This window comes from Mya arenaria, chromosome 3, assembly GCF_026914265.1.
Source record: "Mya arenaria isolate MELC-2E11 chromosome 3, ASM2691426v1".
Lineage (NCBI taxonomy): Eukaryota > Metazoa > Mollusca > Bivalvia > Myida > Myidae > Mya > Mya arenaria.
The window spans coordinates 22046727-22062219 of NC_069124.1; the positions used below are offsets into that span (position 1 = coordinate 22046727).

At 33.4% G+C, this 15493-nt stretch overlaps 1 protein-coding gene across 1 annotated transcript; it reads left to right on the forward strand.

Moving 5' to 3' along the window:
- Nucleotides 1-936: 936 nt before the first annotated feature.
- LOC128225836 (protein draper-like) lies at nt 937-15486 on the forward strand (the record flags this gene model as incomplete). The annotated part of the gene is made up of 10 exons (XM_052935733.1): nt 937-1129; nt 3539-3664; nt 8769-8906; nt 9428-9565; nt 9835-10062; nt 10262-10477; nt 13291-13431; nt 13525-13662; nt 14444-14575; nt 15407-15486. Coding segments are annotated over exons 1-10 (1530 nt in total), but the record flags the coding sequence as incomplete, so codon positions are not given.
- Nucleotides 15487-15493: the final 7 nt, after the last annotated feature.

Genomic DNA, 15493 nt, shown 5'->3' on the forward strand with positions numbered 1-15493 from the left:
ATATCCATGGTACTCTGGTTTCATATAATATTTAAAGGCAACTTGAGGAATACAGTCAAGTATATCTTTGCGGCCAAGTCCCTATCTATAAGTACGGAAGTATCTAGGAAATTGGATATAAAACATGAAAGTGTATTAGTCGTTAAAGAAATGCAGTCATATTTTTACCGTTCTCACAAATTACTGAACAAAACTTTGTAAACGTTTCACAAGTGCTAATACATATCTTGATTGTTGGATTTAATTAAATTATTCTTAAAGTTTGAGGATGTATCTCAACTTTTTGTGGAAATTGTTTCGAAAGTGTAGTTGGCATCAAATAGTGCGCAAAAAGTGTGTTCAAAATTTCATGTGGATTAAAATTTCTGGGCATTCAAAAATACCAGGCTCATCGAAGATATGTTGTGAAATGTGGACACCGTTACTTATTCTAGGTATTTTCATTTTTAACTCACTTATCTGAAATTACTTTATGTGTAAAACTGTTAATGAATGAATAGCGTTTTTGTTTAAACATTGTGGCATATATGAATTTAAATAAATAAATGTTGTGAACTAAAATACCGGAAGAAAAACCTAAACTATGAAATAACCAAAAGAAATGGAGTTATACTGAATGCAGATATTTAACAATTGGGTGATATTTTTAAGCAATAGTCATTGTCTCCGATGCATGCCAATGGAATAATTAGAAATTGATAGTTTAGCATTTTTGAATGAGTCAATATATTAACTAACTCTCGATCTTTGCCACGATTTTGCAGGAAAGTGTGGTTTAATGTTGTGGGGTAAACCGGAATACCCGGAGAAAACCCACTTTTCCGGCTTAGGATCCACCAACCATACACAGCGCTTAGCACGCATTTAAGAATTCATCTTATGTTTTTTTCAGAACAACTACAAGGATTTGTGATAGGCCTTTCTAATGCTGGTATAATGGAAAACCAATTCACGTTGCCATTTAATCCGACACCAGATACAAACAGTTACCCAACAGACGGAATATTCGACATCCGTTTTTCTGCTACACAAGCCAGATATGTGCGCTTGATTTTAAAAAGGACAAGTATTACACCAAAAGATAGCTATCCTATAGTTATATGTGAGGTTGAAGTGTTTGGACCTAATGGTAAGAGTAAATTTACATAAAGATATAGAAACGTCAAGCAAATAAAATAGTAAGAGGACTTATCAAATTAATTCAGTTAATTTATAGTTTCAATAAAGATTAACACAAAGTTAATCATCAATTAGTTAATCCATGCATACACTCAAGTTCTCATTATTATAGACACTAATAGAACACCGAATCGAAAACCGAAGTATGATAATAAAGGTTACTCTTTTTATGTTCAGTATTTATATAGATAAATACTACGAAAATATGGGCCTCTGCCTCCTGGTAACTATTCTGATATGAAAATTATTGAAATTACATAATTACAAAAACCAAAAGGCTCTTCTCAATAGTCTACAAGAATAACATAACGATGATCACCACAGTTAAGCGGTTCACTGTCTTACTTCAGGACGTAATTCCGATCTTATTCAAACCATTCAAAAAAATGTGACAGTTGATATGGGAAAAGCATTGGTATATGGAAACTTAACGTATCCCAAAGAAAACGCTATAGACGACAATCCCAGAACAGATCCAGATTTGTGCGATTGTTGCAGTACAACTGCGGAGGGATGGTGGACGATTGACCTAGGCAAGGAGTATCTCATACAGGCCATACAGATAATTGGAAGATCAGACGGTTAATTATTTAATTGAGACGTTTTCTGTTTTATAAAAATGGAGATTTGTAGGCGCGAATTATTGTGTATATAAAACGAATAACGTTATGAATGTTTTTTCTGTAAACAACATTTCCAGACATTTTCAGAAAGTAATAATTTAAAGCATTATTTATTTCTTTTTACAATCTGTAATTATGCTCATACATGACGTAGGAACGTTTTTCAAAAGGTGATAATGTCAGTGTTAAGAAATTACTTCTATCAATTAATAAAAATTGCATTGCCGTTTCTACTAATGACAATAACTTTTCATTACTACTATAACATGAAAAAAGAGCAGCTTTAGTATTAATGATGATGTTGCCAGATGTTTCATGTGGACATGTACAGGTTATTAGTTTTTGTAAAAGTGTGACATATGTTCTCAAATAACTAAAGCAATCAAAATACTTAACATGCTTAGTTTACATTGTTTTCTTAATTTAGTGTTGTACGACCATCCTTTGGATGCACATGTGTTGAAAACGACGGACAAAGTATGTATATAGAATGGGCCTCGAATTAACACACACATTTACAATAAAATATGAACAATTGTTTCGGAAAAATATATTTACAGGTCATGGTAATCAAACCAAACCATTCACTGTAAGTGTAGGCACTGTAAGTTTAGGCCAGATGACATCGAGTTTGACGGAAGTCTACTCTGGGGACCCGAACCAAGGAAACTATGCGTATTTCATCACACTTCTACCTGTCAAGGTTATAAAAGTGATCAAAGTATGGAAGAAAACACCACCGCCCCTGACGATATGCGAATTCAAAGTTTACGGATTAGGTAACTTAGTTGCTTGGAATTGTTGCAGCAGGTATTTCCTCAAAAGTTGTCCTTTTCAAAGAAGAACATATCTCTGGTTAACTGCTAAACGTTCTTTATTAGAACGAATAATATTGCCATTGAACCTTTTCGAATATAGTGGAGTTCAATTTTGTTAATAAATAAAACAAGTGTTGTATGGATGAATGCGATACTTAAATCACCTCTGTTAAGCAATTTCCTACAAGTAAACAGGCGGAGCGATTTTTGAAATCGCGTCATGTTATTTCGAAATGAAAATAAGTGAGACTACCAAAGGCAAACATGTTCAGTTAGATGGACAAAGAGACAAATGTATGTTACGTGCGTTGAAGTGTTCAGTAAAGAAAATCATATATTGATAATTATCATTTCTTTTTCAAATTATGAAGTTTTTATTAAAAAATATTAGTTGGATATGTATTTGCAACAACCGTCTTATGTATTATCAGTATTGCACCAACATATAATTTAAGAGTGCATTGACGGTCATTTTGGAAAAGGATGTCAGAGCAAGGGATTCTGTAACGGTACCTACGACATGGCAACCGGAGAATGCCCGTCATGTCTCTCTGGATACAAAGGCAACACTTGCTCGAAAGGTAGATATATTGTTTGATCCAGCAATTAATATTTAACAGGGTAATGAGTTCTAGCAGTCAGTTCGCACTATATTACAAATTAAAGCAGGATCCATCAACTATGCAATATGTAGCAAAAACTTATGCTTCAAAAACATAAAACATTTTTCATCTGTTTTGATAATTTATCGTATTTTGACACTGATTTTATTTGCTTATTGCCTTCAATTTGCATTGTTCAATGAAAGATATATCGTCTTTCTAAAGTTGTAATTGCATGACTTGCGTTTAATATGGTTCATCAACTATGACAACATGTTTATGAGTCTGTCTCTCTATTTTTCAGCTTGCGATAAAGGATTCTTTGGACCATATTGTAAATATGCATGTGGAAATTGCTCGCCTGGATCAACATGCAGTGCGCAAACAGGACATTGCCCTAAAGGATGTGACAATGGATTTAAAGGGGTTTTTTGCAAACAAAGTAAGTTATTGTATATGTATGTCAAATCAGTTGGACTCTCCGTTGTATTTTAACCGGATAATTTTAATGCTTTTATAATTAAGAAATTCTGTTTTGCCTTTGGTGCCCTTAAAAGGTCTTAAATAGCATTGTATGCTATAACTAGGTTAATTTCTTAATTGCCATTCTGCGTTTTTTTTTTATCAAAACTACATGCATGAAACAAATCATTTCTTTAGCACCGACTGCAGCCGCGAAGGAAAACGGTTGTCATTATAGATTTAATAGAAGAACATTAGAAAAACTTACTTCCTTTGATTAATTAATCTAATAAATAAAAATGATAACAGTCATAAGAATTCAAACTAAAGAAGTTCCGTTGCCGCCTATCGCAATGATCTCATGCAGGGAAATTTAAAAAACTCTCAGTTTTGTATAGGTAACCTGAAAGGTTAAAGTACGTCGAATAAAAATTAGTTCAGACATGAAGAGTAGTTTAGACATTGGTCTTAAAATATTATATCCGGACTCTGAAATACCTTCTTAATTGACACTTTTTTTGTAAATGCAATTCGAATAAACATTGAGCAAAGATGCATTTTACTTCTGTCATCAAATAATGAATACTTTGATAAGATTTACCTTTTACATTTTTACTTTAATCAGGATTATTGGGATATGAGTGAGGTTGTGCACGCAAACTGGTTTAACCCCCAGTAAATTAACATTCTACTGACAGTGCCAAGGTGGTACCTAATAATTCTTGATTAACACGCCTGGTTTTTATAAAGTATAAGCATGTATGCACTGTGTTGTTTGTTGACTTTTGTGCTGTACGTTTTTCTATCAATTCCTTTAAAATTAGTAATTTCCTGAAGATTCCCTTTAGTTAGTTTAAACTTTATTTAATTTTACAACGATTGTGAAACAAGTTGTGGGGGAAACCGGAGAAAACCCACTTGTCCGGCTTGGTGACCACTAACCAAACTCACATGCGCCCAGGCCGGGAATTGAACCCGACCGGGTCGCCTTGGTGAGAAGCGAGTGCGCTAACCACTGCGCTAACCGGACAACCAGTTGAGTTTTGTATAGGTTTTCTGATGTGAGAAATAAGGTATTTGTTAATAAAAATATCATCATGAAACATCTGTTCTAGCGAAACTATATATATAAGTCAGCAAAATCTCTGATTATTGTAAACTTGGATTGTCGTGTTGAAGTCGAATTTTGATTTCGTTCCTTGTTTCTGATTGTTTTGTTTGTGTGTTCTATGTCTTTGGCGTTTACCCTGTGTCATTAAACGGGGTTTATGTTTAAATTTAAACGTTTGGCTCCTGAACTTGTTTCTGCATATGAATATTGATAATATGATGCGAGGGTAATTTGCCTATTATCTTTCTTATTGTTATTTTTATTTTTGTCAGTTATGTCTTTGAAATTAAACTTATCTGTTATACAAGTAGTGAATACGCCTGGGATCATATACACATCTGGGAGCATTCTTGCCGGTCCTAATATCGTCATATGACTCACTGGTGTGTAAATTTTGTTAACGAGTACATGTTTAATCTTGTAAACCTTTATATTTGATGGTGCTATGTATATTTTGTGTTTATTTTTATATCAACACAAACCTAAATTAAAATTTAAAATAGTACAGTTATCTCTAAACTTAATAAACCAAACTACGTAGCTCCATTAAACATGCCACCTTTAAACTCAAAATGGAATTACGTTTAAGATTAACTCGCACTTTGTATAAATTTAACAGTGATCAATTTTGCAAAATAAAAAACGCATTCGATTCCATTTCAATATTGGTAAATATCTATTACGCTTGATCACGATTACTCGGTTACGATAACCTATTTTCCTGCATGCAGTTAAACATTTTAGATCTTGCATTTGAGACAAATTTCTGACAGACCCATCTGAGTCATGATACGTGATTTTATATTAAAATGGAACTAAAAGTTAACTTATCAATATTCCAAGTAGCATATGCTGCTTGTTTTTATATTAATACTTGCGTCCGAATGGGAACTATAAGTGAAGAAAAGTTTGAATATTTTGTTTATTGATGTTAAAATGCTTAAACAATCAATCTGTTTTAAACAGACACTATAAAAGCAGTCGATAATTTCATATTTAACAAATAAATTATACCCGAAAGCGATATGGCTCATATGTCAAATTAGTTTTAGAAGTAACCATTTGTTGGTAGTATATCAATTAAAACATGTGTTGAAAATCTTGTCTTTGGTTGTTTCATTCCCTATTTTTTTTTTCTAGAGACAAACTGATTTTAATTTAAACTTGATTAACATTTAAGTTGAATGCTAAGAGTCTGTAATAGGTTTTAAAAACAAACAGTATTATGGAACATAAGCTAAGTTATAAAGAAGTCGGGCAAATTTCCGGGCTTAAACCATTCTCATGATATCAGATTCTGAACCTATTTCGTGAAAATGCTCCACCCCAAGTGATCTCTAACAGACACAGATATAACCTATATCTGATAGTTAAAACAATTTACGGTCATTTCCTTTTATCAATTCTTCACTAAAACGTAAATTTTGTCTTTGCCGTCCATTTCGGTGGCCATATATTGTATTGTATTGATCAGCTTTGAATATCTAAATATTGTTGTTGTTTTTTCTTCGCAAGGAACCAAGTACAATCATTTACAGACTATAATTCATAATAGTGTTTCGATTGAATTGGCATTGCAGTTTGATTTCTTTATTCAATGTCTAACATTCCTTCGAGATTACGCAGTCCAAATATCAACCAGTTTTAATGAGAAATACTTCTTTATAGAATTAAAAACTTTTCATTACACCATCTATTTCTATTCATCGGAATGTCTATGCTGTAGATAGAAACTCGATCACCATGTTCCATATCATTTGCGACATAACTTTGTGAAGTAACCCCGTATAATATATTGCATGTTTTCGGAATACACCCAACACTTAAACATTCGACTTATAGACATGTTTTTTTGTAGTTTTTTTCATATAAACATTGCCATAGCATTCTTTTATCAAAATTTAACGATAATGGAATCTTATAAAGCAGGTATCTTACTACTTATATGTTTCAGTAGTATAAAAAACTTCTCGAAACAAAACACTCAGTAGGCAATGCATAATTTATTTACTACAAACACTTTCAACTGCGTTTGTGACATTCACTTTGTGTTTGTTATAATAACTGAAATTCTCGAACTTACGATAGTTATTTCTTGCAATATGGCAATATGGCTGCACATTACTTCTTATTTGCTGTTTTGTAAGACTAAGTAATGTTTATGTTATATAATAATATGATATGCTCTTTGAATTTGAGAAATTAAAAATTAAATAGATTTTGTGGATGCTTTCATGTGATAAGAGACATTCATCAGTAAAAGAGTGATACATGTATTTCATTGTTTAAAACAGTGAAATACCATTATCATATTTAATTGTTTTGAAATAGCATTACGTTCGCATACAATGTGGCGCGATTTTCTAAAAAACTACAAAAAAGTCTATTTAAACACTTTTTGGGAATATATAAAAAGAAAAAAAATATAGTTTTTGGTACTTACTTGGTGAAAAATATTACGCTCTAACAATGTAACAAACAATTAACCGCTATATATCTGGTCCAAACCAGCTATTATGTTTACAATATGTTTCGAAATATCCGTAAAGTTAAAATACAGTCTACATGAAAAGCAGATCATGCTTTTAAATAAAAAGCTTATTGAGAAAACAAATAAAGGCCAAAAAGATATGTTCACAAATCAGCTAGACTTTCGCTATTGCTGTCAGAATGTTTTGTTTTAATAATTTACATTTTACGAAATATAGATTAGAATTCAATAAATTGTCCTATATGCATACCCTGTCAACTAGAATATAATTGCATGACCAGAACATGAGCACTTTCTTGTGTGTAGTAACGTCTGGATCTTGGGAACTAGTTACTATCATACATTATAGACTGATTTAATAGGTTGTGACAACAACACCTATGGAAAAAATTGCGCCAGTCATTGTGGACATTGCAGTACATTTCCTTGCGACACATTTTACGGAACCTGTACTGGACAGACAAAAGTTTGTGAACTTGGGTTTCTGCCTCCAAAATGTGACACAGGTTTGTTGATCACTTATCTTACACAAACAAATATGCTGGTATCTTAGAACCATTCTATCTGTTAAAACGCAGCTTTTTTTGTATTCTACGGTTTTTCAAGGCTCAAAGGAATTCGTAAATGTAACGTCGTAAACACGTTTGACTTCTTATATTTTCTGATATCAACTGCAAAACACACAAACATCGTATGTCGCCCGAACATATTTACTATAAACTTGTTTGAATAAACAATGAGACTAGTTGATTAATTCATACTTTCTTATTGTAAGCCCTAGTATATAAACAAGATGGATATAAAAAATTAATATAGCAACATAGTAAATAAGATAATCATGTTTGTTATAAATAAATATCTTTTGCAATGTTGAATCAATATATCTCTAAGAAGCCAGATTCATCTCATATTTATCCGTTGCGATTATCCTCTTCAAACCAAGTACTTGTCAGAGCTGTATGTATACAAGCATTAAATTGAACCATGTTTTCATGGAAATGTACATAAAATACATATTCGGCTAATCGCTTTTGATGCTACTTACTGGTTATTTTCCATCCAAATTGATAGTGTTAATCAAAATAATGTACATGTTAAGATGATGTTCAATTAGAAAAACATGTCTAGAAATTCTTAGTGGGACCTTCGGTAGTAATTGTAGGAGTTACTACAGCAGGCACAATGTGAACAGGTTTAGATATGCACTTTTAAAAATGTTTAGAATGTCTGGATGAGACCTATGGCGAAGATTGTAGGAGCAACTGCAGCAGGCACTGCTCTAATGGCGACATATGCAGCAAGAAGAATGGTCTTTGTCTTAATGGCTGTCTGCTTGGATACAACTTTACGGGCGATCGTCTATGTTTAACAGGTAACAGTTGTGACCAATATGTATTAAATACAAACTCTGTCTCAAATATCTTCGATACATATGAATATTTATATGTATTACATACATTGAGCATTCATTCTTTTTAACAGAATGCATACATGGAACATACGGACTAAACTGTGCAGAAAACTGTGGACACTGCAGAGATGGATTGTATTGTAACACACATAATGGGTACTGTATGGCTGGCTGTGCGCGGGGTTACCGAGGTGTAAAATGTGAAGACGGTAGGTTGCATTTTCAAGTATACTTTTATGCCCACAAACACTACGTGGTTATATTATGAATGTATCGCACAAACTGTAAAGTAATTAATATATGTCGCTCAATTCAGAGGACGTTAAATATTATTTGTCGAATGCTCATTCATGAGAACAATATATAAGTGTGGCATAAATCTAATTTATACCGCCATTCCCTTACTTAAACCAACTTATGTGAAAAGATAACTTTATCTCACAAGTGATAACTTACATGAAACTTTCAAAGCTGGTTTTCATTGCCCTACTGAATTAGTGAAAACAACCATGACAGAGTGTAAAGACGTTGCTTTTTTATAAATTTGAATTAAATTATATCAACTTGTCATGTTTTTGATTGTTTATAATCAACAGCACTAATTTGTGGAATATGCTCAACAAAAATGGGTTATAATATAAAGCTGTTAGACAGAGTTTGCTGCCCAGTAACAAAAGCTATTTTAATTATTTCTTAAACATAGATTTATTTGGACAATTTCTTTTTACAGGATGTCCAAATGGTTTGTACGGTTATGACTGTGCATTTTCATGTCATTGCAAGAGTGAGGAAGATATGTGTGACCCTGAAAACGGCAGTTGCTTCAACGGTTGTGCTATCGGGTGGGGTGGACAAAACTGCAGTTCTGGTATTTTCTTACCATCTTATATTGATTGATAGGCCAACGAATAGAAACAAACACAATAGTTTAGTTTTCTTTATGTTGTTTATGTATTTTTAAATGAAATAAAGCCGATACTTTGCTATCGATATACGTATAGACTTGTGCAGTTCCGAAGGAACAGAGTATTTTTATATTACTTCTTCAGCTCATATGTCGACAAAGGAAAGAAGTCGATATAACAAAAACGTGTTAAAATAGAATGTTCATCATCCAAAAGTCTACTTCATTTGTAGATTTAAGCATCATTAAACATGACAGCCATGGTGTAAACGCCGTACAAAACAGTACATACCTCACGTGTAACGCATCAAATACGTTCAACGGGAAAACCCTGATGCATGCTACAGATAACGACACATTGCTCTGTCAAGCGTGCAGTGCGACAACAGAAACAACCGATCCCTGGCTTCAGATAGATTTAGGACAAATGTTTTCAGTAGGATACATAAGGGTGTATGGTCGTAAGTATTTAAACATATGACGACTAATTGACCTATGTAAAGTAATCAAAAGATAAATGCATTCCCTTTTTCTTCAAATTACATTACAATAGTATTTAGTTATACTTCGAAGTTTTAAATATAAAGTAATAAAATAAAAATAATATTGTAAGCGAACGTAGCTTATTGTTAAGTATATTCAATAGTAATGATGTTTCAGGTGGTGGAAACCAACAGAGTTCAAACTTGTTTCTATCTGCAAGCAATGTATCATTATTAACTAGCGATGGTTCTGACTCTATAGCTAACATTACAAATGCATCCATATCTGGAACAATAGTGGAACTTCCATTGCCTAGAACGTTTCAGTATTTGGTTATAAGAAAAACTGGCGTTTCAGTGATGTCTATATGTGAAATTGGTTTATATGGAAAGGGTAAGTTGAATGTGATATATGTCTTAGCTAACATAATCAGATCGAGCTATTACTAAATATCCTTTGTCTATCTGAAATCCTTGACTATGAACGTTTTATGTGAATTTATACCATTTTTTTTGGTTGAAATTGATTTTGCAAGGAAAAAGATTAGAAACCGTTTCAGTGGGTTCAACGTGATATGGGTACTGAATTTTAAGTGAGGTAATTTCGGTGTTTCAGGTAAGTATTTTCACCTGGTAAGTAAGTTACATCACCATTCTCGCAAAATAAATACGCCTACCTGGAGACCACACATGTAAGTGTCTCTAGTTTTTTTAAGATTTTTTTTTCTAGAGGCCTTTACAAAAATGTTATTGAATGTATAATCTGAGCGATTGATTGTTTACGAAGTGACAATAGAACATTGGGTGACTTGAAACTGTGTTTTCAGTCCAAGTTTACCATTCTTGTACCTATTTTAGCATTTTGTTATTGATTTTTTGCATTATTTATCTTTTCGACGGCTAATGCATTTACATTGGCACTATACGGCCGATTGTTTTATGTTTAAACACCTTTTATGTTGGGCGACGAAGTTTTATGCAGTTTTTGTGTGAATCAGAATATGCATGCATTAATAAAAGTGTTATTAAGACACGAGCTGTAAAACATGTTAATGTTTATAACAAAATCAAATTTGAACGTATCGTGTATTTGTTATGTAAAATACTTGTATATAGTATTCCAGCAATTCATCTACATATACTAGGAAATTAAATTATTTCTCGGTATATCAATGTAAGAACTCTTGATGTAACATGAACGTCCCGCAATACGGCAAATACAAACGCAATATTTGTTCAGTCTAATATTATCTGTCAACTAAAGTGATATGCAAATCAAACGAATTCATCACACAAGAATATATTGAAATATCAACACTTTTATTATTTTAACGCCAACCATATTATGCCTTGACAAATATTAATACGATGTCCGCCGGGAACCCTGCGTCGGCGTGGAATTATTTAATGCGATCGGACTCTTCGTTAACAGTCAAAAAAAACATTTCAGATGATTTCTATGATACTTTAGCAAGAAAATATAACATAAAATAAACACATAACATATCACATAAAAACGTTTGAGTTGACTTAGAGAAAATACGATCTAGAAAAATACTTATTCCATTTTAAGGCTTAAACCTGCACTCTCACAGATTGGCCATTTTTACAACTTTTTTTTTTCGTCTTGGAAAGAGCATTTTTTGCGTAAATATTTTCATATTACCGTTCAAAAATTAATGTTATATGGTTTAAACCGTTACTAACGGTTTAAGAAAAATGCATAAAACATCATTTTTTGTACTAAATATAAAAATATGCGATCTGATTTTTTGTCAGCATTCTTATATTACTGGTTTCCATGGAAATTGGCTCGTTCCAAGACAAAAAAAAAAAAAAAAAAAAAAAAAAATTGTCAAAACGTTCAATCTGTGAGAGTGCGGCTTTAAGCTTTTACGAAGAGTAGCCTTCAGAAATCAAGCATCATCGTGAATACAATGAATACATAACTGTTCGTTTTACACTAGATGCAACTAATTATTCCATCTTGACAGGTAGAAGGCATTTATATATCCGGGTATACTACCATATGATTATGCTCAACAATTTATTCTAGACCCTGTAAGACTAACTAACATTGGTACACGCAATTCAGTGAAAATTATTGACCGCAGTGAAGTGCTTATTCCCTCAACATCGTCGATGAGTTCAAGGTGGCCGTGGGGTCCTCCCACAAGAACAATTTATCTTTGGTCAGTTTAAAATGGTGTATTTTAGAGTATTAAATGTTGCTAAAATAGTACACAAGTGTATCTGGTGGGTAATTTTGCATAACATATACGCGGTATGTTCTTATTGGGTGTGTTTTTTTTCTTTTAATATCAATATTAACATAGGTTACAGCTCATGACTTAATTACACTTATTAAAGCACGCTTTTTCTGATTCTGCTTCACACAAAAACTGTATAAAACTTTGTCGCCCAACATAAAAGGTGTTTAAACATATAAAAATCGGTCGTATAGTGCCCAAGTAAGTGCCCTAGCCGTCTAAAAGAATAATAATGCAAAGGTTCAATAACAAATCGCTAAAATAGGTGCAAGAATGGTAAACTTGAACTGAAAACACAGTTTCAAGTCACGCAATTTTCTATTTTCACTTTGAAAACAATCAATCGCTCAGCTTTTTTGTTAAGGCCTCTAGAAACAAAAAATAAAAAAAACGAGAGACGCTTACACGTATGGTCTCCGGGTAGGCGTATTTATATTGCAGAAAAGGTGATATAACGTACTTACCTGGTGAAAATACCGTCCTGAAACACCGAAATTCTTTCCAACGCCACCATTTCATTCGTCTGCACACAATTCCCCTCACTTAAAATTCGGCAAACACAAAACACGTTGGACCCCCTGGTTTAGAACTGCAAGAACCAGCACTTACTTGTATTTATATCTAGCATCGCCTGTTTCAGTCTTTAAAGTTATACTTGTGTAATGTTGTATCAAAGTTGCATCTCCAGTGCTCTTACAAGGAACCAATTGTGTTTTCAAACATTCTTTCAAATTATTACTTTTTACCTTATATATAGACTAACATATATGCTTGACTCAATCTTTATCATTTTGTTGTTCTATTGTATTATATTTTACCATTTAGTTCTCGTGTAGTTGTTTCATTATTGTAAACACGAGCTATAAACATGTATGCTAAATGTGCATATCAACAAACAAATTTTACTTAAAATATTACTGCTTAAAATATTATACAGAGTGTCCGAGTGATGGTAGTTTTGGTGATAGATGTCGGAGTAGCTGCCACTGTAGAGATAGCGAGAAGTGTAACATTTTAACAGGAAAATGCACCTCTCCAGGCTGCTTTCAGGGATGGAGAGGCATCGCCTGTAATATATGTAAGTTGTTAAATGCAATAATGACAAACTACGGTATAAAATTTGGATGTTATTCTTAATTCATTTTATATATTTAATTGTTTGTTTCATAAGCGTGTTTACATAACAAGTTTGGACGAGACTGTTCCGAAACATGCCATTGCTATGGTGATGGTGAATGTGATCAATATAACGGTACTTGCAAGGCTAATAAATGTGAACCAGGATGGCGAACAGCTTCATGTGATGCTGGTAAGTACGTTGGAGTTTAGGTATAAAATAAAAAAGTGTAAAATTTACCTTAAAGTAGTGACAAATTTTTACAATACTAACGGGGTGTTTTAAAAGCAAAAGATGGGATTCCATGTGACACTCAAAAAGCTGCAATATAGAAAGGCTCTTCAGTGTAGTTTCTTAGGCTATAATAAACATGAACTTGCATATGATGTATTTCGCCGCAGATGCAATAGTCGTTATCATTGTTTCCTATAAGGTGAATGTAACAACGGGAACGGACTTTCTGCTGACGAATGGGAGAACCCCTTAAGTTGTACTAAATCTTAGTTAAGAGTTTTGGGAATAAAAGTGCAAATATATCTGTGTGTGGTCCCACCGGTTACTTTTGTGAATCGGTGCAGGGTTTAATGTAACTTTATTTTGTAATCATAACTACATCTCATGTTAAGCCCAAATACTTCCTTTAATGTTGGTTGGTTGGTCAATATCTCGTATTATTTGATAGTTTTTTTCTTCACCTCTCGGCGCTTATTCCTTGCTACACTTATTGAAGTATGCATGATAAAAAGAAACAGAATCCAGTTATACATGTAGGTCTTACAGATACTAGTCTTAATACAAAGGCATAGTCTGTTTGTTTGTTACATACATATATATAGTCCATATATAATAAGAATACTACTTAAAAAATCAAACTCGATGCATGATTACAATAAAGAGTGACACTCGCGTATTCAAAAGATCTAAACCATTTATTGCGCCAATGCCAGTACTTTCAAATAATTTGATTTTACAGAGTGTGGAAACGGAACTTTTGGTGATGACTGCGAGAGTATCTGCAATTGTGCGCAATGTCATCACGTTAATGGTTCATGCAGCCTGTACCAAAGTTCATGTTTTGACGGTTACGAAGGAGATACTTGTAGTAGTATGTATCCTAAAACAGTAAACATTAAGTACGTTACTGATGTACGTTAAAACGGGTGCTTCATTAAATGAGTAAAACATTTATGAGTTTTTTAATGTTATTGTTTGGATAATTTGAAGAATTCAGTATTTATGCACATTATCTTTGTTTATTCGTTAAACATTTGAAATCAGAATTAAATCATTTATCGTCAACTAAAGATCTGACTAAATATTGTTTTACCAAAGAAGTGTTTTGTCAGCTTTATATTATGATAATTTTCATTCTAACAATTACTACATTATGTTTTTATGTAGCTAGTTATTTAGTTTTTAGTTAGTTAGTTAGTTAATTAGAGTAAGTAAGCTGGTCTGTTAGAGTAAACTAGTTAGTCAGTCAGTCGGTCGGTCGGTAGGTCGGTCGGTCGGTCGATCGGTCGGTCGGTCGGTCGGTCGGTCGGTCAAGTCAGTCAGTCTGTCAGTCAGTCAGTCAGTCAGTCAGTCAGTCAGTCAGTTAGCAGTAAGTCAGTCAGTCAGTCAGTCGGTCAGTCGGTCAGTCGGTCAGTAGGTCAGTCGGTCAGTCGGTCAGTCGGTCAGTCGGTCAGTCAGTCAGTCAGTCAGTCAGTCTGTCAGTCAGTCAGTCAGTCAGTCAGTCAGTCAGCCAGCCAGTCAGTCAGTCTGTCAGTCAGTCAGTCAGTCAGTCAGTCAGTCAGTCAGTCAGTAGGTCAGTCAGTCACTCAGTCAGTCACTCAGTCAGTCACTCAGTCAGTCAGTTAGTTTGTAGGTTAAGGTTGGTAGGTAGTTATAAAGTAAGTTCGTCAGTTGATTATTTTTCTTTCTTGATTTCTTTCAGAACTTAAAATACAAAATCATGTAAACGTAGGAGCGATCGCAGGAGGGACCGTTGCCGCCATAGTTGTAATTGCTATCGGGATAATAG